General features: G+C 56.0%; 11 protein-coding genes across 11 annotated transcripts; 6 read left to right on the forward strand and 5 right to left on the reverse strand.

The window, feature by feature from the left end:
- Positions 1-1,553: 1,553 nt before the first annotated feature.
- On the forward strand, positions 1,554-3,232 carry GLRG_06815 (uncharacterized protein; the record flags this gene model as incomplete). Its single annotated transcript, XM_008097355.1, has 3 exons — positions 1,554-2,141; positions 2,194-2,530; positions 2,580-3,232. 3 exons carry the CDS (start codon positions 1,554-1,556, stop codon positions 3,230-3,232), a joined length of 1,578 nt encoding a protein of 525 aa, XP_008095546.1.
- Positions 3,233-4,610: 1,378 nt separating this feature from the next.
- GLRG_06816 (uncharacterized protein) lies at positions 4,611-5,387 on the forward strand (the record flags this gene model as incomplete). Its single annotated transcript, XM_008097356.1, has 1 exon — positions 4,611-5,387. The coding sequence occupies one exon, from the start codon at positions 4,611-4,613 to the stop codon at positions 5,385-5,387; it is 777 nt and encodes a 258-aa protein (XP_008095547.1).
- A 196-nt stretch (positions 5,388-5,583) lies between these two features.
- GLRG_06817 (IBR domain-containing protein) lies at positions 5,584-6,541 on the forward strand (the record flags this gene model as incomplete). The annotated part of the gene is made up of 3 exons (XM_008097357.1): positions 5,584-5,702; positions 5,762-6,268; positions 6,376-6,541. 3 exons carry the CDS (start codon positions 5,584-5,586, stop codon positions 6,539-6,541), a joined length of 792 nt encoding a protein of 263 aa, XP_008095548.1.
- An 870-nt stretch (positions 6,542-7,411) lies between these two features.
- Positions 7,412-9,724, reverse strand: GLRG_06818 (ABC transporter transmembrane region 2; the record flags this gene model as incomplete). Its single annotated transcript, XM_008097358.1, has 4 exons — positions 7,412-8,138; positions 8,191-8,864; positions 8,926-9,141; positions 9,200-9,724. The coding sequence occupies 4 exons, from the start codon at positions 9,722-9,724 to the stop codon at positions 7,412-7,414; spliced, it is 2,142 nt and encodes a 713-aa protein (XP_008095549.1).
- An 872-nt stretch (positions 9,725-10,596) lies between these two features.
- Positions 10,597-10,956, forward strand: GLRG_06819 (CSL zinc finger; the record flags this gene model as incomplete). The annotated part of the gene is made up of 2 exons (XM_008097359.1): positions 10,597-10,791; positions 10,879-10,956. The coding sequence occupies 2 exons, from the start codon at positions 10,597-10,599 to the stop codon at positions 10,954-10,956; spliced, it is 273 nt and encodes a 90-aa protein (XP_008095550.1).
- A 920-nt stretch (positions 10,957-11,876) lies between these two features.
- On the reverse strand, positions 11,877-12,494 carry GLRG_06820 (uncharacterized protein; the record flags this gene model as incomplete). Its single annotated transcript, XM_008097360.1, has 2 exons — positions 11,877-12,031; positions 12,086-12,494. The coding sequence occupies 2 exons, from the start codon at positions 12,492-12,494 to the stop codon at positions 11,877-11,879; spliced, it is 564 nt and encodes a 187-aa protein (XP_008095551.1).
- A 2,599-nt stretch (positions 12,495-15,093) lies between these two features.
- On the reverse strand, positions 15,094-19,017 carry GLRG_06821 (leucyl-tRNA synthetase; the record flags this gene model as incomplete). Its single annotated transcript, XM_008097361.1, has 12 exons — positions 15,094-15,859; positions 15,912-15,954; positions 16,011-16,130; positions 16,187-17,354; positions 17,402-17,567; positions 17,619-17,847; positions 17,901-17,939; positions 17,992-18,126; positions 18,176-18,302; positions 18,355-18,606; positions 18,662-18,749; positions 18,800-19,017. 12 exons carry the CDS (start codon positions 19,015-19,017, stop codon positions 15,094-15,096), a joined length of 3,351 nt encoding a protein of 1,116 aa, XP_008095552.1.
- Positions 19,018-19,543: 526 nt separating this feature from the next.
- On the forward strand, positions 19,544-20,052 carry GLRG_06822 (uncharacterized protein; the record flags this gene model as incomplete). The annotated part of the gene is made up of 3 exons (XM_008097362.1): positions 19,544-19,769; positions 19,822-19,892; positions 19,945-20,052. The coding sequence occupies 3 exons, from the start codon at positions 19,544-19,546 to the stop codon at positions 20,050-20,052; spliced, it is 405 nt and encodes a 134-aa protein (XP_008095553.1).
- A 130-nt stretch (positions 20,053-20,182) lies between these two features.
- GLRG_06823 (clathrin adaptor complex small chain) lies at positions 20,183-20,802 on the reverse strand (the record flags this gene model as incomplete). Its single annotated transcript, XM_008097363.1, has 2 exons — positions 20,183-20,680; positions 20,734-20,802. 2 exons carry the CDS (start codon positions 20,800-20,802, stop codon positions 20,183-20,185), a joined length of 567 nt encoding a protein of 188 aa, XP_008095554.1.
- A 458-nt stretch (positions 20,803-21,260) lies between these two features.
- GLRG_06824 (frataxin) lies at positions 21,261-21,996 on the forward strand (the record flags this gene model as incomplete). The annotated part of the gene is made up of 2 exons (XM_008097364.1): positions 21,261-21,620; positions 21,724-21,996. The coding sequence occupies 2 exons, from the start codon at positions 21,261-21,263 to the stop codon at positions 21,994-21,996; spliced, it is 633 nt and encodes a 210-aa protein (XP_008095555.1).
- A 691-nt stretch (positions 21,997-22,687) lies between these two features.
- Positions 22,688-23,161, reverse strand: GLRG_06825 (uncharacterized protein; the record flags this gene model as incomplete). The annotated part of the gene is made up of 1 exon (XM_008097365.1): positions 22,688-23,161. The coding sequence occupies one exon, from the start codon at positions 23,159-23,161 to the stop codon at positions 22,688-22,690; it is 474 nt and encodes a 157-aa protein (XP_008095556.1).
- Positions 23,162-24,753: the final 1,592 nt, after the last annotated feature.

Genomic DNA, 24,753 nt, shown 5'->3' on the forward strand with positions numbered 1-24,753 from the left:
ATCAGGTCGGCAGACCAAAGCAACGAGGAGAGCATGCCTAGCTTCAATGGAGGAAGCTTGTGTAGACATGAACGTTTGGTGGTGCGAGGCTTCAAGGAGCATCGGCTGAACCTTGTCCACCTCGAACGAACCTCGAGGAAGCAAGGAAGGTATGCACAGGTAGAGAGGTAAGTAATACCTGCCAGTCTACATGAACGGGTGGGCACATAGGTTCTGAGAGAGGAAGGAGGCGGCTGGCCGGACATGGTAGCTGGTACCTAGGTGCTTGTGTTACACTGCACAACAAGGCAGGTACAAGTACTTGGGAATTCCATTCCCTGTTCTGCGGCACCCAGGTTGGCCAATAGGGAAGGTGGCCTTCTCCTCTTGCGGCGAGGGACGAGGGAGTAACGTGGAAAGAGCGAAATGCCATATTGAAGAGATGGCAACGGCGACCGACGATCGATTTCAAGCACTAAAGTCACCGAGTATGAATATCCCGCTTGAGCATCATGCAGTCCGTGGGAATCTGAAGTGTCCATCGCCTAGACGCCGGTGTCCGCCCGGTATCATGGGGGCGGGACCTGCGCCCGAGCGAGACATGGAAATCTTAGGCGTCTGAGACCTTTGAGTTACGCATAAGTAAGTACACCCAAGTCAATCAAAATCAAGCATGGGTGGCAAGAGAGGAATGGGCCAGGAACAATAGTACTCGCAGGTCCCGCCGAACGAACATTGCCTTTCCTACAGGTTGAACTCCTCGATGGTCTGCGTGGGCATCTGTCGAACTGGAAGATACACACCTCAGACTGGCACGGCCGGATAGATCAAGCTGAGATAGGGCAATATTATGCCTCGTCTGACCGCGCCAGGTGGGTCAATGTTCTCTAGGCAAACAACAAGACTTGCCTTGCGATGTCCCCCCTCCAAGCAAACCCAAAGACTACAAGGCAGATATATCAGGTAAGGGAGGGAACTGCCTTAGCACCAAAAGCCGATGTGTCCGCGATCGTGATGGGTACAAATATTAGCGAGAGAAACAGGCGGATGTTGACATGACAAGCTTGGGTTTCCCCATAGGCTTTGCCTGGCTTCCGGCGTCCCGGGGTCCATTGACCCGCACCAGGCCTCCATCACATGCCCAGTGCGGCTGTGAAGGTCCCGTCCCGGAGACTTTAACACAGCAAACCAAGGCATGAAGTATCGCACGACGCGCTTCAAACATTTTTCCTTTGTGCATAACGTTCGTTTCCCTACCATGTACATTTTGTCCGCACATGCCTGCGCTCTCATACCTCTCGGACCTCGCTCTGGTCGTCCAGTCTCCGCTCTGTCGATCCCGCTGCCTAGAATCTTCCGTCGACATCATGGAAGACACCAAACGATTGTGGCATACCTGAACACAGTGCCGCGAGGGCCGCATAACGCTCGTGCCAGAGAAGAATCCCCTCAGCAGTGACGTCTCATCTACCATCCTCGACAAAATGAGACCTCGCTACAGGCCAGTCTACAACAACTAAGTAACCATCACCACCGAGCCGGTCAGTCCATCCGTCAGTTTCCAATCTCACGATATGGGGTTCGCAAAGATTGAGGTGTCAGTTCCGGAGCAGCATGGCATACAGAGCAAGGGACCAAGGCAACCTCTGCCGAGAGGCCTTGTTGCCACCCGCTTTCACAACTATCCTGCTCCCTACCATCCTCATCAATCCCAACACACTGCTTCAGCCACCAAGTCGTCCAAATTGGCCGAATGCGACCTCATTGATCTCGAGGCTGATGTTTCTCCGCCCCCAAAAGAACCCTTCAACAATATCCCTGCCTTCCGAGCCAGCGGTGGAGGACACGACATGGACAGTAGACATGGGCAGGCCCTGCAAAAGGAGATTGAGGAACTTCGACGCCAACTCGAATCGACGACGGCACGGGCCGAAATCGCCGAGGAAAAGGCAGAGCGTGCGGAGCAACGGATTGGCGAGATCAAGGCCGACATGAGCTCCGCCGTTGACGAGATGGAAACGGACGAAGATTCGTCGGCCCCCAAGCTCAAACAGCTCAAAACAGAGAACTCAACGTTGAAGGAGCAGCTTAGAGATGCGCAATCTCACATCTTCAGCCTGCAACCCTACCGTAAGGAGATCACGCCCGAAGAAGTCGGACGCGTAAGTGCAGTTTCTTGTGCTCTGCTATCGATCATCTCTAAAAGGGGTGCAGGAATATGACGATCTCGTTGAAGGCATCACCGACTGGGTGTCCAAATTCATGGACCCTATCCTCGATGACTACAACCAGGGTGTCGAGGACATTCTCACGAATGCCCGGCGGAAGCCCACCGATGCCCTCCGTTTGAAGCGAGCCATACACATGTACCCGGATTTGGTTAGAGGTTCCACGTTTCCAGAGACGGACGAGGATATCGTTGTTGCCATCATCATGAGATTCCTCAACGACAACATCTTTCAAAAAGCTCTCTACGGCTCGATTGCGGACTACGTGGAAGTACTCAGCTTCGTGGAGACGGCCCTACAGTACCAGGTGGAGCCTAAGCGAGGTAGGAAGCATCTCTTGCACCTGGGGATTGGGGTTAACCCACTACACAGATCTTTTCGCGATTCGAACCTGGACTGCCGAGGCATACAATGCCATCCTGAGCTCACGAGACTTTAAGAGCTGCAGGGACAAGAAAGCGCGGGAACTAACCGAGGAGCTCGCGAGCATTTTCAGGATACTTTGCAGGAGGGAGAAGACGGAGTGGTTTTTGAATAGCTTTGGAAACCACTGCATCAAGCCGGCGATGCAGCTATACGAAAAGATGCAAGTGTCAACAAACCACTTCTACTTCGATATCAACCCGTACATCATATGCGGCCCCGACGGGGAAATAGAGACGTCACCCGACTTCTTTGACAATCTAGTAGACCTCGATTGCAAGAACGTGCTCCAGAACCGCAAGGCTGTCAACTTTGCCAAGATGGACCCGCCACCTTCAAAGATGGAACTTTGCCACCACATGTTCAACGTCTGCACTCTTGCTCCGGCGCTTTATATGCGACAGATTGGCCGAAACGACTCGATCAAGGAGCCGCAGACGGTACGACGACAGCAGATGCTGGTAGCGTGGGGTCCGCAGGAGAAGCGGATCAAGTTCCATGAGAGCGGCGACCGCACGCTGTTGTACCATCTCTATTGTGCTAGGAGCGATCGTGAAAGGCAAGAGGCGGGCGGGTGGGCAACTTTCCGCTGGGGGGGCTAGGTTCCTACGCAGGCTGGTTTACTTTCCCAGTAACTATCTAGGAGGTTACAATTTCGTTACGAGACTTTGCGCATGTGGTTAGGACATGACACGTATGTCATGCAGATTAGCTGGTAGCATACTCATCGCGGGATGGCAAGGCTCCAATGGCAGATGAAACGAATATGGATGAGATCTCACTTATACAAGCTTTCCTACTGCATCTCAACATATGGCCTGGATTGTTGGTGTAAGCCGAAGCCACTGGTGGTGCTAATCAAGCCAGATTTCTTTCCAGTGGAGATGCCGCTAACCTAACGGCGGGCGACAGCGATAAACTTTAGTCAAGGGAGGCCCCTGCCGAGATACGTACCTCCGCCAAAAGCTCCTTCCTCTTCCTTTTCCCTTGCATTTGCAGGTCCGTTCCTTCCATTGCATGAACGACTCGGACTTAGACCTGGAACCATTTTTGCCTCCATGGCCCAAAGTTGACCTGTCCAGCCTCGCCCCATGATCCTCCTGTTCGTTGACTCTAATGCCTTGGCCGCCATCGTCCTGAAAGAGAGCATGGCATCGCGTAGCAAAGCAAGCCAAGCTGCACTACAACCCGCCTCACAGAGTCCATGTTACTCCTTGCATGATAGAGCCGGCGCCTCAGTCTAGAACCACTTCGAAGCATGCGTCGGGCGCCAGCGCCTCGCCTTCTCTCAGACAAACAACACTGCCATTCTTGTCCAACACAGACTGCGGAACATCCCAAGATGAGGCCAACTCATCCCTCGGCCATCGGGCCATCCCTTCTCGTTGGCACAGCACCCTAATATACTGCTTCATCCACTCAGTGTACGCAACACTTCTTTGGCCTGCGGCTTGGATGCATCAGTCGTATGCTCGAACGGCCGATGCAAGGTTAAAGGTCCGAGTAACCACTCCAAGCATAAAGGCTGGGATACCCTAGCGAGCGTGCCGAACCTCGCCATGTTTGACGCACGTAAGCACGAACTCCCTGGCAACTTCCAGCACGATCAACGAAGGACAGAGTCTGGACCCCGACTGTCTGTGTCTCCTCTTCGCTGGTCCCTGTCCGCATGCGGGAGCGGTCACCTACGAACGCTGATGAGGATCAACCTGCCTCATCTCGCAACCTTGACACTCTCGAATTGGAGTCCCTGACCGGACTTATACCATGCTACTTGACAAACCCTTTGACGTCCTCCCTGCATACTGACGACTTGCCTGTCAACGGTATTCTTAGCCCATCATTAGTCGGCCCGACAATAACATCAACTTCTTGAGCAGGATCAGTAACCGGGGACCAACTGCAACAGCCAAAGAACGACGCATTCTCATTTCGGGCCCGAGATATGCTCCCCCCGTCGATTCTGCCTCTTTGACCAGAATGTTCGCCCCTCCCAACGCCGGGCTGCCGCCTAGCTATCATTCCATTGCCAACTCCTCCCTGATGGGGAGTTTCAGCGACGAAGGGTTCGATACTGCACCCCCCGAGTATGACTGGGAAATGGCCATCGACGTAGAGAATATGGTAGAGGAGGAACAGCCCTCGACGCAGGTGACACCCCCTCCCCAGGATCAACTCTCCGGACCCTCCCGGGAGCCCCCGCGACGTAATCATTACTACCGCGGTATTAGCGCCGAGATCATGGCCGACTTTGACTTACCCATACCGGCACCCAAGGCGACTCCGTCAGAGACAGAGACGGCGGCTTCGTTTGCCTTGTCTCAGCCGCGGCAAAGGGGCTATCTCCTCCCCACGCCGGCGTCGATTCTTGCCGACATTGATATCGCGCCCTTCTCGCCGCAGAACACGGGGGACACTACTAGCACCGCCGCTAGCACGCCACCCATTCAATCGCCTGCTTCAAGGCCCAGGTCCAACTCGAGACTGGCCTCGTTGACCTCAAACAACCCGTATATGGCTCTCCTCGAGCAGAAGGAACAGGCCATGACGGTCGCCTTTTTGCGCAGCCAGGACTCGGGTTCCGGATCGCGCTCTGCTGATCTCGGAGCTGATGACTTCAGGTGGGCGAGTCCCCTCTGGTCTAGGACAAAATCAGATACGCTTTCCTCTTACAGAATGCTTACTTTCGGAACTGTGACTATCAAATGCTTTCATTCTCAGAGTTTTTGCGTTTCTGTGAAGGCTAATAAGGAGTAGCTTCGGCCAAAGATATCACAAGGCAACAGACACCACAGATGTCGTCGTTACGCGACAGAGACTTCCCTTCAATGATGTTGGAGGTTCGAGAGAATGTCCCATTTGCGCCGAGACAAGGGGTTCATCATCTTTCCCTGTCCTAAGTATTACGCCTACGTGTACGCACCCACCCGAGGCGTGCTTAGAGTGTCTGCAGATGTCCATCAAATCAGACTTCAACAGCAAGCTGTGGACAGACATTCGGTGTCCAGAGTGTCGCGAGCTTCTGGAATACGTCGACATTCAGAAGTACGCAGATGAGGAAACCTTTGCCCGGTAAGTCTGCCAGAGTTACACTTCCCAACAGCGAGCATCGTCTTCTGACGGGTCATCAGGTACGAGGCTCTGGCCCTCCGAGCGGCCATGGCCGAGGCCGATAGATTTATCTGGTGCACAGCAAACTGCGGCTCCGGTCAGCTCCACGACGTGGAAGGTCAGCCCAAGGTGACTTGCTTACACTGCGGCCAGCGCTCTTGCTTTAATCACAACGTCGTGTGGCACGAAAATCTGACATGCGAGGAATATGATGCGTTGCTACGAGATCCCGAGAACTTTCGCTCCCGTATCGAGATGGAATACGAGGAACTGGACTCGGCGAGACAGGCCCTGGAGGATGCCGACCGCGCCGTGGCCCAGGGCCTCATGGCGGAGCAGCAGGCAGAGGTACATGAACGTGAGAGCAAGGAACGCGACGAAAGGGAACGGGCACGCAGAGCAGTGGCCCTAGCCAGGAAAGTTGCTGCCCGGCGCAAAGCTGAAGAAGAACAGAGTCGGATAACTGTGGACCAAACGACAAAACCGTGCCCTGGATGTGGTTGGGCCATTGAGAAGAACTCTGGTTGGTGAGTCTCTTTTCGAGATATTTTTCTTGAGCAAACCCATGTATGCTAACGCCCATTAAACAGCTCGCACATGACATGTAAGTGAACACTTCATCCCTTTTGCGTAGTCGCCTCGTTCCTGTCCCTGGAATGGTGCTACACTGTAACCTGGCGCAAACCTATGCTCACATTATCATAGGCATCAAGTGCCGCTACGAATTCTGCTGGGGCTGTTACACTACCTGGGAACAGACGCACAGCGTCCGGTGCCGAGGCATTGCGTCTCTAGTGTAGTCGGCAGCCAGCCAGAGAGAGACCTTTTCCCGTTTCTAGCGGAGGCAAGGCAGCGGAAAGTTTCTTACTCGGACGGACAAGCCCAAGGTTCGAGATGTCAACAAGAGGTCTGCTGCGAGTGCTAGGCAGATAGCGAGCGTATCTTGCTGCTTGAGGACGGCATACATAGCGGTGACTGCCGTCTCCATCCGAAACAACCCCTACGGCTGAACACCAGGGCCGTGAAGGGCTTTAGGTCTTGTAGCAGGGCTTGGCGGGAAGGGTTTGAAGTCGTCTGATGGGATATTATTGGAATATGGCGAGCGGAGGACAGGTTTGATACCTCGCATCTGCACAGCGTGAGGTGAGCGACCCAAAGCAGTTTGATATTTGCGTTGGAGAACAGGAAATGATACCGAGCAGACTGAGTTATGGTGACCCTTTGCGAGGCCGGGTAGCATTGTAATATTTGGTTTTCTTTCTGCGAGGGTGTTGAGGATTGGGCGCAGCCATACCGTGTGCGTACAGGCGGGGAGGGGGGGGGGGGGGGGGGGGTTGCTCGTTCACAGGCCTAACCAGGGATGAAAAATGAAAGTGTAACATTAAAGTCTTTCGATTGCCGGGCCAGTTCTACGCCAGATCCAGTGTGTGTGTGTCGTCGTGCGTTCTATACTATGTACAAATTGCGGCTTTCCGTAAATCAATGAAATCATGCTGATGATACCCCCTTTCCCTCCGTTTCCCTTCTCCCACTCGAGCCTCTTATAGGCGGGCCCTGTAAATACTACGCAGGTTCGTGTTTTTTTCCTTGGACCCGTGCCTTCGTAAGTAACAACGCCCCTCTTCTCTCCCTTGCCCAGCAGCCGCCGCGACTGTTTTCTTTTCGCTCGCTTACGCAGCCGTCAGCTCGGCGATACGTCTCTCGATCTCGGGCACCTGGCGCAGGAGGACCTCGAGGTCCTCCTTCTCGTCCTCGAGCTTGAGGCGGCGGTCGGCGTCGAGCTTGGTGAAGACGTAGTTGCCCTGGCCGTCGAACTGCAGGATGCGGCTGTGGTACTTCCACAAGCTGCGGCGATGGCTGACGGTCATGAGGGTGATGCCGAGGGCCTTTGCGTTGTCGTACATGACCTTCTCCGTTTCGAGGGTGACGCTCGAGGTGCACTCGTCGAGGATGGCGTACCGCGGGCGGTGGTAGAAGAGACGGGCCATGGCGACGCGCTGCTGCAGGCCGCCCGAGAGGACGTCGCGCCACTCGGCCTCGGCGTCCCAGCCGGCGTCATAGAGACCCGGGAGGTGCTCGAGGCCGAGGAGGGTCAGGATGGAGAGGAGGTCGGCGTCGGTGACGCCCTTGGCGCGCATCTGGCGGAGGGAGTCTGGGTAGGTGATTTGCGTGCGGAGGGAGCCGCGGGAGAGGTAAGGCCGCTGCGGGATGTAGAAGATGTCGGAGAATGGGGGCTTGTAGACGGTGCCGCCGTAGACGGGCCAGAGGCCGCCCAGGATGCGGAAGAGGGACGACTTGCCGCAGCCGTTGGGGCCGACGACGAGGAGGTGGTCGCCTTGCTTGAGGGAAAAGGAGAGGGCCTTGATCAGGACGTCGCCGTTGGGGGAGATGATGGGGCTTGCTCGGGTTAGTTTCTTCCATGAGTGGGTATGGGGTTGCGGGCACTTACACGTTGATAAACTCAATGTCCTTGCTCTCGACGACGGTACCGCGGCCCTTGAGGACGGCCTCGTTGTTCTCGGTTCCCGAGCTGGACACGAGCTTCTTCTCGAAGCGGCCGGCGCGGATGTCGTTCATGACCTCAAGGAGGGAGTCGACGCGAGACGTGTAGCCCGCCAGCTCCATGATCTCGCGGTACGAGAACATGATGCGCCCGAAAGCGTCGGACGCGGACAGCAGCATGCGTCGGTTCGTGACGAAACTCTCTGTGCGGTCGCCCATGTTCATGGAGATGTGCCCGGGCATCTTGACGAAGACAGGCACGGAGCAGAGGAGCAGGCCGAGGGCACCCCAGAAGTACTTGATGACAAAGTCCTCCATGAAGCCGTGGTAGAAGCGGCGCCGGAGGATGTAGTTGACGTGCTTGATGAGGGTGAAGTAGCCCTTGTCGAGGGTGTCCTTCTCGGCTTCATGGCCGTGGTAGAGCGCGACCTCTTCCGAATGGTCAATCAGGCGCGAGTGCTGGAAGCGGAACTCGCCCTCGAGACGGGCCTCGTCGGCGACGTATTTGCCGAAAGGCGGCGTGAGTGCGCGCATGACGTTGGCGGAGAGCTGGACGAGGAGGGCCATGGTGACGACTCCCTCGCCACCGACGCTGCGGGATAGCGAATGGGTGTAGATGGTCTGAGTGGTGGTCAGCGGTTGGACAGAGAGAGGGAAGGGACGGAAAGGGGGGGTTAGTTACCATATCCAGGATCGGCTTCGCCAGGTTACTGTAGAGCTCGGCTAAGCTGTTGGAGAACTTGGCGACGTCGACGGCGATCAATTGATCGGGGTTGTTTATCCGGTCGTCGAGGGCGGAGATGCCATAGAAAGTCAATTTGGAGAGGTACTTATCGTGGATGTGCTGCGTCAACCGTGTCCGGTACTTGAGCGACAGCTCTGCTTGGTGGTAGGAAAGCTGCGTCGCCGTATTAGCATCTTCATCATTTGGGGCCCGCAAAGCGTCGTGGACAAACCATTGAATTCGTAAACGTCGCGGGGATGGCGATCAGCATCCACCACACAATCTGCGTCAGAAACTCCCTCCCGTTACCCTTGACCAGACTCTTGACGATGGCGCCGTCCATCGCGGCGACCTTGAGACTGATCAACGTCCTCACCACCAGGAAGAAGGAGTGGCTGATGAGCAGGCGCGCCTCCTTGCTCCTCCATCCGGGTATGACAATCTTGAGCAGGCGCATGAGCGAGCGGAAGAACTCGCGGTTCAGCTCGACCTTTTTGCGCTTCTTGGTGACGTCCTCGTCCGGCACGGCAACGGTGGCGCGGGTCTCGCGGGCGGCGGCCTCGCGCGCCGACGCGGCCTTCTGTTCCGAGATGGCATGGCGGATGCGGTTCGCGAGAGCGACGAAGAGGGTGATCCAGACGGCGCGGGAGATGCGCGAGCGGTTGGCGAGGTAGAGCTGGGTCAGCTGGAGGACGAGGTTGGTGATGGTGCGGTTCGAGGGGATCCCGATGAGGGACACTTTGGATTGAGCGGCCATCGCGGGCGATGCGTTGCGCCCCGCCAAGGATATTTCTTGGGAATGGGTATACCGGGGTTCGACGGGTGAAGATGAGAGAGGATGGGGGATGTTGTCGCGGGATAGTTCGTCGTTGGCAGGACACGCCGCGCCTCGTCACCAGTAGCTTAGGACTGGGGTTATGATCGTCCGCGTCAGGGATCGAGTTCGTCAGCGCATTCGTCCCGGATCGAGTCGTTCGTCGGTTGGGTTATCGCGGAGACGGGGAGGCGGGGTTATTGGGATTACTCGGCGTCGGTGAGAAGGGAGAGAATGTCGCCAACGGCCATGACTGGGGGTCACACGTTCCTTCGGACGATGCTTTCGGTCTTTGTTGGTTCCTTCAACAGGCTAGATCGGTACGTATGCGAGTCGGGGCTCGGGTCTTTGTTTGGGACTCCCTGCGGACTGGAACCCTTTCCCCGGTGCTGCCCTCGCTGTCCCTCGGCTCCCCAGAGTATACACTGGAGAAAACATGGCCCCACAGAAGGGAGAGGCGTGATTGGCGAACCCCGGAAATGGATGTCTGGGTCCGCCGTTCCCATGTGAATCGGATGCCGATGGCATGTGATTTGATCCCATGTGTGGCTGCCTGAGGCGCAAGTTTGTCGTTTGCCACAGGTCATAGTGTGGCTTGACTCTGGGGAAAATCAGCCATTACCAGCCACACCGCGGGGCAAACCATTAGAGACCTTTTTTATTTTTATTTCTTTGTACCATTTTTCTGCATCCCCCCTCTTCAGTGAACTCTGCGCCGACGGTGACTCCATCGCCACATCCCAGTGAGCCGAAGCCGAACACATACTCGTCCGGTCAGCACAAAACACCACAGTCGCGACGAAGACACCGCCGCAATGTCCGACGACAATGTTTCCATCTACGACGAGATCGAGATCGAGGACATGACTTACGACGAGGACATGCAGATCTACCACTACCCCTGCCCCTGCGGTGACAAGTTCCAGATCGCGCTGGCCGACCTGCGTGACGACGAGGATATTGCCGTATGTCCCAGCTGTAGCCTCATGATCCGCGTCATCTTTGACAAGGTATGTTTTTTTTTTTCTTCATCTTGCTTTTCCAGAAAGAAAGCACTTCGGACCAGGGTGGCACGGCTGACAGAAGAACGCGCGCAGGACGATCTCCCTAAGGACCCCGAAGACGACCCCGAGCTCGCCGACGAGGTCGCCTCCCAGGTCCCCATCACCGCTTGAGAGGCCAGGCCATGTACAATAGTATGCCAGTCCCGGTCTCAACGGGAAGCCGCGCCGAAAAGGGCGGTTGCAGACGCCGTCCCCATCAGCAAGGGCAACCAACTACCTCGGTCGTCTGTAACAGAACGGCAGTCAACGAGGTAGTGTGAGCTCAAAGCACAGCCAGATACCCTCCTGAGCCTGCGGTCAATAGGCGACTTGTGCGCACCGCAATACGAGGCTTCGGTCTTACGGCGCACCTGAGTCACGACCTGTCCTGAGCCCTCTTTGTTCTGGCTGGCGGGAGGGGGGAGATTGAGCTGTACCGCAAGAGAGGATGAGCTCTGCAAACAAGTCGGAACAAGGGCGCGGTTCGGGATGTGGCTGTTAAAACCCAAGGGGGCCTCGCTCCGGTGCATAAACGCTGCGCCCTACTAGCTCCAGCGTATATAGCATCAAATGTTACCGGAGCGCATATCGGGCACAAGGCATTGTTGAACTGGCCAGTAAGGAATGCAGAAGTTGGACACCCAGTCTTCGCCAGACATATAGAATTCGCAAGTCTACTTTCCGTCTGTTCCTTGGCAGGCTTCAACCAGATATCACATCACACGTTCCAGCCATCGACACTATGAGAGTGAGGTGTTTGAAAAGTAGTTGTTTAGAAATGTTTGTGTTTGAAATTAGGTAGCAATCCGAATGCTACGTCGTGATTAAAGTCATTAATCATCGTATGCAAGTTTGTCCAACGCCGTTGCTCCAAGCCGTGACCCATCATACATGTGCGAGAGAAGAGAAAAAGAAGAGGCCCGCATACTTGGAGCCCCTCTCCTTACATCTCATTTTCCCGTCGAAATGTTGACATTCATAAATAAGAAGCAGGCCGTCCCCGCTTCGCCCTCATTAAGCGTGAAGAAAATTTCATCGAGACCGTTGGCTCTCTAGATGAGGAGAAAGCTGGCGATGCCGGCGGCGACGAGGCCGACGACGGAGCCTTGGAGCTTGTCGGCCGCAGCGGTGGGCACAACGACGGGGCCGGAGCTGGTGGCGTTGGGGGTCGAGGTGAAGTAGGTCTGGGTAAGAGTGGCGAGCGTGGCTGGGACTGTGTTAGTTGTATGCAAATAAGCCCGTGTTGAGAGGAAAGACTCACTGTTGGCGGAGGGGAGGGCGCCGGTGACGGTGCTGGCCGGCCCGGTGAAGGTGCTGGCAGACTCGCTGACGGAGGGGAGGGGAACCGGGGTGACGGACTCGGGGTAGGTGGGGATGACGATGGGGATGGTGGTGGTGACGGGGGGGTCGTCGACGACGACGGCGGTGGTGGTGGTGAAGCCGGCCGGGACGGTCGTGGTGCCGTCGACGATGACCACGGTGGTGGAGGGCGTGGGCTCCGGGGTGACGGTCACGATGGTCTCGGGCACGATGGAGGTGACGGTGACCAGCGGGGTGGACTCGGTGAAAGCGGGCAGGGTGAGGGTCGTGGTGATACCATCGGTGATGATGATGGTGGTGATCTGGGCGGCGGCAAGGCCGGCGGCGGAGAGGATGGCGAAAGAACGCATTTTTGATATGTAGCTTGGGGCGTTTAAAGAGCCTGGGAGCTTTTTGATTTGAGGTGGGCTGTAGTAAGGAGGAAGTCCGGTTATCACCGAGACGGAAGCGACCGATTGGACTTGAAAGCTGAGGCTCCCTAGTTGATTGCTTGAGAGCGAGAGTTGGGGAACTGGCTGCGGGTAGTGAGACACGGGAATCGAAGGGACTCGGTGTGGGCGAGGAACCGGACGGGGGATATATAATGAGAGACCGGAAGTGAGGGTTTGCGTGACAGGCAAGACCAAGCCGGTACCACTACGTACGCCGCACGCTGTGCGAGTCGGTGACAGCAGCAATGCCAAGTATGGCGATTTTGCACGACATCATCACGACCAGGGGGTGGGCTGTGACGGCACCTGGGGTGGAAAACGAAGGGTTGGTCGAGGTGTGCTGTGCTACCTTCGTGCTGTGGATTTCTGCATATGCGTACAGGGCCTGGCTGAAGCAGGGAAGCGCGGCCTGAGGAGAGAGGCCAAGAGGCCCATTACGGAATCCGGTGCGGGAACGACAACATCATGGTCTCTGTTCTTTTTTTTTTTTTCCCTTGCTTGCTTGCCCCGGTGGCTACTGGATCTGGACTGGTCGCGCAGACAGGGGAGGGTGACGGGGTGTAAGCTGGTGGAAGCAGCCGAACGAGGCGGGACAGGGTTGTCGTTCGCCGAGCAGGGATGGGCATGGGGAGCCGGGTGGGTTTGTTTCTTCCGAGAGACACGGCTCGGAAGAGCGATGGCTCCAGAGAAAGAGAGGGCTGGGATGAGCGTTCGTTGTGAGCTCTGATGGGTTCCACGTCGAATTTGTGCATAGAGAGATGGCTGGGGATGGCCTCACTTGCAGGCAACCCTCTCATTGTCTCTCTACCAAACCCCGTCAATGGCAGCAGCAACGGTGAAAGAAAAGAGGCAACGCCTCTGATGAGTCGTAGCAGGCCTGCGTCTCCCCTACCACCTCGATTTTTTGTTTCATATTGCTACCATCTCATCCCATCTCGTTTGGCAGGTCCCGCCATGACGAGTTCTGACGAACGCCATTATCATCCCACGGGTTCGCGCCGGGAAAATATCAGGCAAACCCAGGCCGAGCCGGGATCCAAGCTCCTGGGCGCGAGTCCCTATATCAGAGTTCACCCAACGCAGGCAGAAGTCTGCCCTGAGTGGCATTTATCCGATCGGTACCGTACCTGGGCGGGGGAGGGGGCATTTCTACCCACAGCGACCAGAGCCGACAATGGGAAGAATGATTGACGCTTGTCAACGGTGCTAAGCTGCCGTGTTCCCGCAAACCTGCAACACACGGGAGTGCATCTCGTCATTTCGGTCCAGGGTGGAAATGGCGGTGGTGGTGGTGGTGGTGGTGGTGGTTGGGGTGGCGAAAACAAAATCAAACAAGCCAAACCGGCTGAGCTGAGCTGCCTCGTCGGCCGTCCGACCAGAATCTTTGCCCAGTAGCATGGAGGGTTGTACCAATTACAGCCATGGTCACGACCAACAAAGGGACCAGTCATCGCGCTGGACTAGGGGGGGGGTGGGTTGAAGCAAGTTGGCGATACCCGACGCCGTGCTCAATTGCGTCATACCTGACGAGGGAGGGCCTAGCCAACACTTCGCATCAAGGGACAAAGTGCAGGTGGGTGACAATCGGAGCATTGACCTGTAAGCGGGGAGCTTAAAGAACTGGTCCTGCGTTGTCGGTGGGCGGGGAGAGGAATCGACTCATCCAAAGGTGCGGGAAAAAGAAGCAAAAAGGCGGCTGCGTCGGTTGTCCGTTTGTCCCTCTTGTGCCTGGATATTGGTCGGGTCATTGCATGGAAATCCTTCACCCCCTTTCCTCGAGGTGTCGAGGGGGGGGGAAGAGATCTTGCGTCTTTGTGCATCATAACATATCATGTTGCTCCAGACCAAGCCAAGCCACGCGGCCCCTGGGAGTCGACACACACGCTCACACACATACAATAGCTGTGTCTTCCAGCCGAGTGCTCTAAAGAGAGTTATGGAGAGGTGTGAGTGACTGGTTGGTGGTGGTGGTGATGGTGGTGCGCGGAATATGGCGGTAGAATGGAAAAGAGGGAGGCAGGGACCAGGGTTCCATAAAGTGTGTGTGTGCAAAGACGTGGGTCCCGTTCCAGCCAGGTTTTTTCCATCCAGTAGCCGCCCCATCCCATCACACCTCGGAAGTGTCGCACCAGCCACTGTTCCCCAGACATTCATCTCTTAAGCCACACTACCACTTTTCAAACATCTCTCTTTCGGGCCTCAGTGCGACAGCTCTCCAAGGAAGTCCCCAAATCTACACAGAAGCACACCCATTCGTTCCGTATCATTTCTCTCCCGTTTCCCCTTCGCTGGAAACCGAACCGCTGCTATTTCAGCTCGCAAGGAACCCGGCCACGCGACTCCGCGCCAAGCCCGGCACTAAGAATGCATGGCGCGGTCTTACACTCCTCTCTTCACCAAGAAGAACGCCCATGCAACAATCGTGTGCTCTTGAACAGAATTTGTAATCATTGATTATAACTCTCATCTTCATCTTTTTTCTTCTTCTCTGGCTTGACCCATCGACTTCCGTTGCACCTCATGACGACTCCACGTTGGCAAACAAAAAGTTGGGGGCACCCGGCACAGCGCCTTCGGCGTTGGGCGGCAAGTTGTCCTCCACAGCACCCGTAACGAGGTCCGTACCCTTTTTGCTGCCCTCCTCTACTGCAATGATCTTCACCTCCACGAGGTTGGCACTGCGCTTGAGACCGTCAATCATGTCCACGAGTACGGCCTTCTCATCAAACGCCAGCTTGCGCTCCAGGACCGCGCTCGCCGGCTCACCCAGCTGCAGACGTCTCTTGAGGCCCTGGACGAACGGCATGGCCTTCTTCATCTCGCCCATCTTGGCGATCTTTCCGTTGAGCGCCTTATCATCCACTGACTTGGTCTCGGGGTCCCACATCTCCTTGAGGAGGTCGATGTAAGCCTGCTGCCACTGTGGGAACTTCTCGCTCATCAAGATGGTGAGCTTCTTGGGCTTCTTGGGGTCGAACGACGTCTCCTTGCCCTTGGCCTTCTTCTTGAGTTGGAGAGACTCGGCAGAGTTGACGTTGGACGCCGTGACCGAAATGTACTTTCTCGCCGCCGTAAGCGCCGCGTCAGTTTCAGGTATCTCCGGAAAAGTCGCCTGCTGGATCGACGTCGGCTTGCCCAGGATCTCGATCCACACCGACTCGGCCCAGTGAGGGGCAATGACGGCAATGAGCAGGCACTGGAGTTCGATGTAGCGCAGGACCAGGTCGTGGTGCATCTTGACCGAGGCGCAGCTCTCGCGGTAGAAAGAGAGGGCGTTGTTGAAGCTGCCATCTCGCGTTAGTGGGGTGTCGACCAATATTTGCCGTCTAGACTTACTCGTAGAAAGCCGCCTTCAGAGCCAGCTTGTAGGATGTATCGGCTAGAGAACATCAGTCAGCTGCGCCGCAGCGTTAAAGCTATAGATATCATGCTTACTGTATTGCTGGATGGCCTCCTTCGCAATGACGTTCATCTCGTTGTTGAAGACCTTGTCAAAGAAGTTCAACTCGCCCGTCCGAAGCTCGCTCTTGTTCTTGACGACGTCCTCGCACCATTCTAACTTTGGTTAGCACAAACCTGGCCTGCCCAGCGTGTGGCAGACAGAAACATACCTCTGAGAGTGTGCAGACGCAGGATAGCCTGGTTGGCAACATCTTCCTCGAAGTTGCTGTCGCCGTTGGTGTCACCAGCATCGGCCAGACCAATACGGGCAGCGTCGGCGCCGAACTTACGTGCAACATCCTGCAGCGTCATAAAGTTACCAGTCGACTTGCTCATCTTCTCTCCGTTAAGCATCAAGTGGCCGTTGGTACGGATACCTCTGGGCCAATACTCCGGCGTAAACATGGCAAGATGGATGTAGAGGAAGAATGTCAAGTGGTTGCCAATGAGATCCTTGCCGGAGCTGCGAAGGTCGAGGGGATAGAAATATTCGAAGGAGCGGCGCATGCTCTCCAGAGTCTCCTTGGAGATCTTTGACTCCGAGAGGATTTTGTCGTCAAGCTCACGGCGGCAGAAGACGTAGTCCCAGACCTCGTCAATCATCTGCTCGGGGCCGATGCCACCAGTGCCCTTCTCTTTGCCAAAGATATCCTTGTGGAGGTAGGGGGCAATGGTGTAGTACGCCATGTAGATCGTACTGTCACTCAGCGACTCGACGAGGAACTGCGGGTCCCAAGGCAGCTTGGAACCAAGACCGTACGATCTTGCGCAAGCCCATTGGTTGAGCCAGTTGAGAACACCCTGGAAAGCGTTCTTGGTCTCGTGGCTGAAGGTGTTCAGGCCCTTGCCGTCCGCGTTCTCAACCCAGTCGAGAGCAGTTTTCTTCCAAGACTCTTCTCCGTAGTCGAGGTACCACTGGTCCATCAGGGCAACGATGCACTCGTCTGCTGACCGACTGACAACCTTGCGCTCGGGCTCAGAGTAGACGAACGCTAAACCCTGGTCGATCAGGGACTGGCGAACCTTGGGCTTAGCAGTCTCGACGGCCTCGCCCTTGAACTCGCCAATGTTCATGATACCCTTGTAGTAGCCCTCAGAATACGCAGTCTCCTTGGCCTTGTCAAGCTGAACAGTGTCCTTGGGAGAAGCAATCTTGAGCTGCTCGCACAGAGTCTTGGCAATCATGTCTCCAGAAGGGGTGTTGATGATGGACACAATCTCAAGCTCGGCCCACTCCTGCTCGATACCGTAATAAGCGGCCTTCTTGCGGAGGTCCATAGTCATGACCCAATCGGCGGGACTGTCCGAGGGGACGGAGGTGACTACACCAGTACCTTTCTGGGGGGTGTCAGTCGTGCCAGATAGTAGCGAATGATTAAACGTACCGTAGGCAGGATGGATTCCATAGGAAGGACACGGACGCCATCCTTGTGGACGGAAAAGGGGGCATGGACGCGAGTACCAATGAGGGCGGAACCGTCAATCTCGGTAGTCTGGTCGACAACACCGTCCTGGACGAAAAGGCCTTGGTAGGCCATGTTACGAGCAGCACTTTTGAGATGTCAGTTCCCCATCTAGGTAAGAAATACAACGCGAGCTTACCGCTGGGTCATGATGTAGTAGTCTTTGTCGGAAGCCTTGAAAACACCGTAGGTAATCTTGGGGGACACGAAGACGGCATTCTGGCCGTACATGGTTTCGGGGCGCAGGGTGGCTGGGATGAGGAACACATTGGCATCGGCGGGCAGCTTAGACTTGAGGGCCTCTCCAGCCTTGGGCGCCCACTCGAGAACCTTCATCTTGAGCCCGGTGTACTCTTGAGGACCAACGCCTTTGACAGATTTAGATCATTGAGCCGCATGATAGGATTTGCGAGGAACTTACCTTCACCCTCGGCTCTGTCGTGATCCATACAAGGCTGTCCTTCGAGGGGTCAGCAAACAGTAATGAATTCGACATACGGGCAAGTACAAACCGTCCTTGATGGAGTAGATAGTGTATCTCTTGCCGAACTTGATCTTGTTCAGTTCTTTGAGGCGGATCATCTGCCAGCGCACAAATGCATCAAAGTAGGGGTTGGCCTCGGTGGTGATAAACGATCTGCGCCAATCTTTGCCGGTCAGTCAATCATACTTTGATGGGAGTGGAATCCCACGAACCAATTCTGAAGCCGAGACTTGTCAGGTCATCCTGGGCCAAAGGGGGGAAAAATTCAAGCCAGTAGGAAGCGTCGGCGAAGAGGTGAATATCCTTTCGAGGGATACCCATGGCTTCCATGATTTGGAACTAAGAAGCAATCAGGGACAATTCTCACGGGATCCTAGCAGCCGCAGCATACCTGGTACTTGGCCTTGATCGTCTTGGCATTCGCCTTGCTCTTCTTGGTGGAGAACTTGGTGATATCGTCACGGGCCGCCTTGGCCTCGACGGGCTTGTCGTCGACGAGAACCTCTTCCTCCTGGTATCCCTCAAAGTCACGGCCGAACATGGCGACCTCATTCTTGAGCTTGTCGGCCACAGCCTTGATGGGCATACCGGTTGCGTGCCATCCCATGGGGAATAGAGCGCGCTTTCCCTGCATACGGGCGACCTGGATCACGCCGTCAGCTTTTCCCTTGCGACTCTTGTTATGTGACTTCTCTTACACCGGCAGCAAATTCGACCTTGCTCACAGAGAACAAGTGACCGGCGTGGAGGCGACCGTTCATGTAAGGAAAGGCCATGCAGCCCATCCTGTCCTCTTGTCAACATTCGTTACATTTATCTACACGATTGTATCATACCATTTGGGCTGCTGCTGGCGTAGCTCCTCGGCAGTGATGGAGTGCAGAGGGACTTCCTTCGTGGACGGGGCGTCGACCTCGAAAATCTTCTCGTCGGCCCATCTCTGCTGGTACTTCTTCTCGAAGGCAATGAGGAAGTCGCGCTTCTCGGTTCCCTTGAGCTCCTTGGTCTTGGAGACCTGGAGGGCCTCGAGGGCCTTGGCGGCTTCGTTGGCCATGATTGCGGTTACTCGTTCGATATCGTGGAGGTGGAATCAGCGGGGGCCAATTCCAGCCACTCGATGCGTAGTTATGTGCTTCGACAATGGTTCTTGCGCCGGGCGTTACGAGTCACTGCCGGGTATCGCGTGCTCGTTTCTGCTCCTTCGGGATGTCGTGGTCGAGAGAGTCCTGAGTCACAGTCTAACGTGGGGGGGATTTCGTCGCAGCTCCGATGTTTTTTTCGAGGCTGAGTGTGCCCCGCGATGACTTGGGTGGTTATGGCGGGGTACTGTTAGCGGTCACTGGCCGCTGTTCAGATCGCCACGCTTGCAGTGTCGCAGGTGGACAGCCTGAGAGGCCCTTGATCGGTACGTATTAATGTGGCTAATGGCTATGTGTGGCTACGACACGAGGTGTGGCTTAGCACGTTAACAAGCTGCCAACGGTCGAAGGCGCCGCACCGTTTAGATCATGCCTTTTCAGTTCGTCCATTTAACCACCACCAGCCATTGTGATCACGAACAAGCTCCGATCGCTTGGAATATGTTTCCCACATTCGTACGAAGAGCGGCCCAAGAAGCGGCTTCCAAGCTCACAGTCTTCAACAATCCATACCGCACGAAGAAAGTCTGGCCTCCCGACTTTACGAATCTCTCACCCCAGTCCCAGCTTCGATTCGAAAAGAAGTACAAGCGACGCCTAGCATTGGTGTATGCGCGGCCGCGATGGAATAAAGCCGTTAAGCTTGCTCAGCTTGCGACCGTCCTTGGTTCGTGCAGAACACTGCGGTGCTGATCAGGATCTGTTCTGACGGGCAGCAGGTTTCCTTGGCTATACATTATTCTTCTCCGAGCTTGAGTTCTTTGGCAAGGAGTATAGGCCCTCCGAAGAGGTATGTAGCCTTGCAAACCCAGAGCACGAACTGTACTAACTCATCGCGCCAGATCCGCAAGCGCTTCCGCGGCGTATTTGGCGTCCTCGACTCCGACAAACGATACGAGAGACGTAGAGACGCGCCCGAAGCGTCCGCTCCTGCCGAGACAACGAAATAAGCTCGCAGTCGACGTCAAAGCATCAGCATTAGAAGGAGTTTATGGCATTTTGAATACCCGGCGAAAACAGGCCCTATGTAACACCACATTGTTCGAACAGTGAATATATTCCTCGCAGAAATGGCCTAAGCTACCGCCCGTGCCAGACGAAGTTGCTTCCCATGCCCAGTCCACCGCCGATACCCCCGCTCCGGCCTTCATTGACCGGTCGCTTGGCCACGGTGCCTTGCGCCCTTACCCCAGACACGATGCGATCCAAATTTGTCTCTATCACCACTCCTCCCACAATCATCTCGCCTAATGTCGCGTGCAACGTCTCAAAGTTGAAGATGAGGTCTAGCTCGCATACGTTCTCAAAAAGCTTGTCGAGTGCCTCGACATAGACTTGGATTAGGTCGATCAGGGCAAGGGGCGACTCGGTCGATGTCGAGATGACGATGAAATACAAGGTCGCGTAGTTACGGTAGGTGACGAGAGACGGCACGTCGTTTTCCTCTTCCGACGACGAGTGTGAGGTACCCGAGGCAGCGAGTAAAGGAGGAAGCGGAAGGAAGTTACAGGAGCCGGCCGGGCGGTTGGAAACGAGAGTGAAGATCTCGGAGATCAAGCGCTGTTGCATGCTAGTTTCCTGCGACGATGGGTCAATCGACGTCCCTAAGCGTGTCCCTTGCGACTGCATACCAGCTGCGTGTAGAATTTGGTCAGCCGAGGCTGACCCTGGCCGTTGAAGACCAGGAAGGCGTTGATCATTGTATTCTCTGTCGTCTGAGCATCCCGACTTTCCTGGTGTGTTTGATGCTGGCGAGTAATCGATCCCGCGGGCGATGCGCTACGCTTTGGTGGGGTCTAGCTGGCTCAGCACCTGCGAAGGCCATTCCGCTACCCGCTCCAAATCGAAAGGTGCACTGGCCGTACCAGGCACATGACTTTCTGACGTAATCACCCTGCCGGACCCAAGAATGGTCCAAGCTTTTGCTCTCTCCATCAACCGCCGATCGAAGCTGCACCTGCAGCTCCCGTCACACCCTGCAGTGACGTGGGGAAGGAGCTGAAGAGCTACCTTTTGCCTGCCGTTCTTCTAAGAAGCTAATTTATTGATCGACCACAATTCCCTTCTCTCTCCTTCATACAACTGATCGACGAATCAATAGCTCGACACCACAACAGAAACGGTCAATCCGGCTTGAATCCAATCATCTACAGTTGCCATGGCCCGCTGCAACATCACCAAGCTCACCGGCGCGGCCGCTCGCGCCCTCCCCATCGCATCGCAAGCCCGTTTGGCAGTCCCGCGCCGCTCTGCTCTCCTCTTGTCCGCCTCCAAGCCTGCTGCCTCTGTTATCCCGGCCCGCAAGCTTTTCACAACGTCGGCCGCTTCTACACGCGGTATCATGCCCGATACTGACGACCCCAAGGTCAAGGAGACGCCCACGGAAGAAGTCAAGATGAATGTCGTTGAACTCACAGATGCCGAATATCACGAACTATCCGACGCTCACCTCGAGACCATTCTTACGCAGCTAGAGGAGATAGCTGATGCTCGTGAGGGTGTTGACGTTGAGTATGCTGTAAGCGAATGACCTTCTGACGAAGCACAACTGGACTTTGTCTCATAGCCACTCTTGACCCTCTATTTGGCATCGAATGTAGAATCTGACAAAAACGATACAGGCCGGTGTTCTCACTGTCACTTTCCCGGAGGTCGGCACCTATGTGATCAATAAGCAGCCCCCCAACAAGCAGATCTGGCTCTCGTCTCCCGTTTCAGGCCCCAAGCGCTACGACTGGGTCGTTGTTGGCGACTCGCAGAACGACAAGGAAGGAACTGCTGCCGGCGCATGGGTCTACGCTCGTGATGGCAGCACCCTTGACGACCTTTTCATGAAGGAGCTTGACATCGACCTTAGTATAGCCCCGTCAACCTACGGTGAGAATCAGTCGTAGGCAGCCAGGAGTCCCCCCTGAGGCTGGCAACAAGGGGTAGGCCTTTGGATTGGGCTGCCACGCGCCGTTTATGCGGTCCTCCTGCAAAACAGGCAATCAACTGGGGTGTGCTCAACATGGCAATAGGGAGCTTCAAGGTGGTTATCAAGGATTGGAAGCAAGTTCTCCTCTCTCGAACTTCAGAAACAAACAGAACGGCTTTCATGGGCCTGTGTACACAATGTCGGTAAATCAAGCGCTGGGTCGCGCTATTTTGACCCAGGATCCCGGCAAGACTGCCGGGCCCCCTTCTCGATGGGGGTAGCACAGTGAACTGGCAGATCTTCACCGACGACAAGACTGGGACTTATTGTGTTGATTTGTGTTCATTCTGATTACGATGCAGAGATATTTCTACGCTAATGGAACAACATGCGTTGGTCGTACATATCGGTCGCCTAACAGCTGGCTCATCTCAATCTCTCCTTTACACAAGACATTGACCTTGACCATCCATACTCTCCAGAAGTGTTACTTTTTTTTATGAAAGGGAGTCTTTCTCACAGAGTTCGACTCGTGCCGTAATTATGCTGCAATTGATGGCAATGCGTAGCGAGGGTATCGTAAGTCTCATTCCATATTCGTTCATCGGATCCCATTCAAAACGTCAAGTCTACGACTTGCTGATCTTCGCTGCCGTAGTTGGAAATTGTTAGGCTGGCATCTCGTGCCTCTCGACGGGAGCCGGTAGTTCCACAGCTGGCCCTTCTCGTGTCTCGGGCATCTCGTGTAACCCTCTCGGAGCCGGCAGTTCCGTTGTCTCTCCGTTATTGGTGCCCATCAGCGTGGCTTCGTCGGGCTTTTCCGGGTCGTCCATGACAGTGTCGAGGGCCTCGTCGCGGGCGGCTTGCGCCCTGGCCCTCCGGCGGTTCCAGAACCAGACCAAGGCTACGACGAAGAGGACGAGACTCGAGGTGGCGCCCAAGGTGATGCCGATGATCTGCCCCGGTGCGAGGCCGGACTGTTGCAGGATGTTATCGGGGAATGGTGTGCCTTCGGAGGTCGGCTGCGGTTCCGGCGTGGGTGTGAGTGTGATGGTTCGTCCTCCCTCCGTCACTGTCACGGCCGAGGGGACCGTGAAGCCAGGGCCGAACCTGTCGGTTGGGAATGATGGGTTGAGCGACATGGTCGGCCGCTCAAATGGTCTGGATGAAAATGGCTGCGCCAGCTTGAAGAGGCCGGTGGTAGTTGCTTGTTTAAAGGGCGGGAGCGCACGGGAGGAATCATCAGGGCAGGCCACGCAATTCGCCCCCTGTTGGAGATCACGATCGAAAAAGGGGAAGGGAGGCGCAGGCCCTTTTTGATAAACCTTCCGTGGCACGTCCGACGGCCATGGCGGTCTTGGTTGTTCATTGGGGGAGATGCGCTTGACGGGCTCGAGACATATGCAGGAGGAGAAATGGCGCGGATCGATGAGGGGAGCAGGGAAAAAGGGACCATGGGTGGCTGAGCGCTGCCGCACCGACTCGCGGATGTTTTGTTTTGGCGTACTGCGATTCGAAGCCAACACGTCAGGTCGCGCGCGCGCAAAGGGCCGTGTGTTTCTTTTCTTTTCTTTCCTTGCGTTTCGTTTACCACCAAAACCGGGAAACCCGGTGATGAGCGCCACCGAGTCAACGCGCCATTTTCCCCAAGACATTTAAGACTCTGGGACAGCCCGCACCCCATCACCCTTCCAAGACCCGAGTGCCCGAACCAAGCCGACACTCTCGGGGCGCCTCTCGCAGTGGTGTGGTTTGGCAGAGGCGGCCAGGTGCTTCTGCCACTCGCGAGCGGTGAGGTTAGCTGCTCTCAAGTGGACGTTGGCCTGTTTCGGACTATGGTATGTCGTTTTAGCCCGCCGGCGGCGGCGCAAAACCCGAAGTTGAGACGAGACCTGCATCTTGTCCGTTCAGTTGAATCAGTCGTCTCTTGGCATCTTGACTCGTAGATGTGACCGGGTCGGGCGGGTGTTTGGCGGATAGATTGTGCGCGATCTCTCACTCTCCGTCTCCTTGCATCCCAACAACTCGGGCCCAGTTTGCCGGGTTCTTTCATGACGTGCAGTACTCAAAACACAACAGCCTCCCCCGCGTGTGCCTCGGACGCAGGAGGTTGCAGGTGGTGAACGTTGGAGATTTCCCTACAGGTTCACCTGGTCTTTCCCCCCCCAGTTGTCCGAAGCACACACATGCACGCGCGCACGCGCCTATCGCCCTCCTATACCCGACGATTGCAGTGATACGGAAGATCAGCCACTCAGACCAGTAGTCACCCAAGTGGGCGGCGGTGGACTGGAATATAAAGTGGCCCGCGTCGGCAAAAAAGCGACGGCACCAGTGCAGGGGTAACGGCGTAGAAGGCGAGGGTGACGAGGGCCCCGGGGGACGGGCGCAGCTTGAGGACGTCGATGAAGCCGGTGACGACGCGGGTGCCAAAGGGCATGGCGGAGGAGGCGGGCCGGGAGGCGGCTTCAAGGAAGTCGAGGGAGTCCTTTGCGCCGGAGCGGCTTGATGACGCGCCACGAGTGCCCCGTGACGACGCTGACGCCGCGCTGAAGACCGAGGTACCAGTTGAACTGGTCGAGGAGGGCGTCGAAGTCGCGGCGGTGGGCGAGGGGGGTGTTGCAAGGCAGGCGATTGTCGAGGAAAGAGGCGAAGAGAAACATGGGGATGCACCTGTTGTCAGAGATGTCCCCGCGGGCGTCGTTGAAGAGTACAAGGGCGCGGGTCTGCAGCT

Source organism: Colletotrichum graminicola (assembly GCF_000149035.1).
Source record: "Colletotrichum graminicola M1.001 genomic scaffold supercont1.26, whole genome shotgun sequence".
In the NCBI taxonomy this organism is placed as follows: Eukaryota; Fungi; Ascomycota; class Sordariomycetes; order Glomerellales; family Glomerellaceae; genus Colletotrichum; species Colletotrichum graminicola.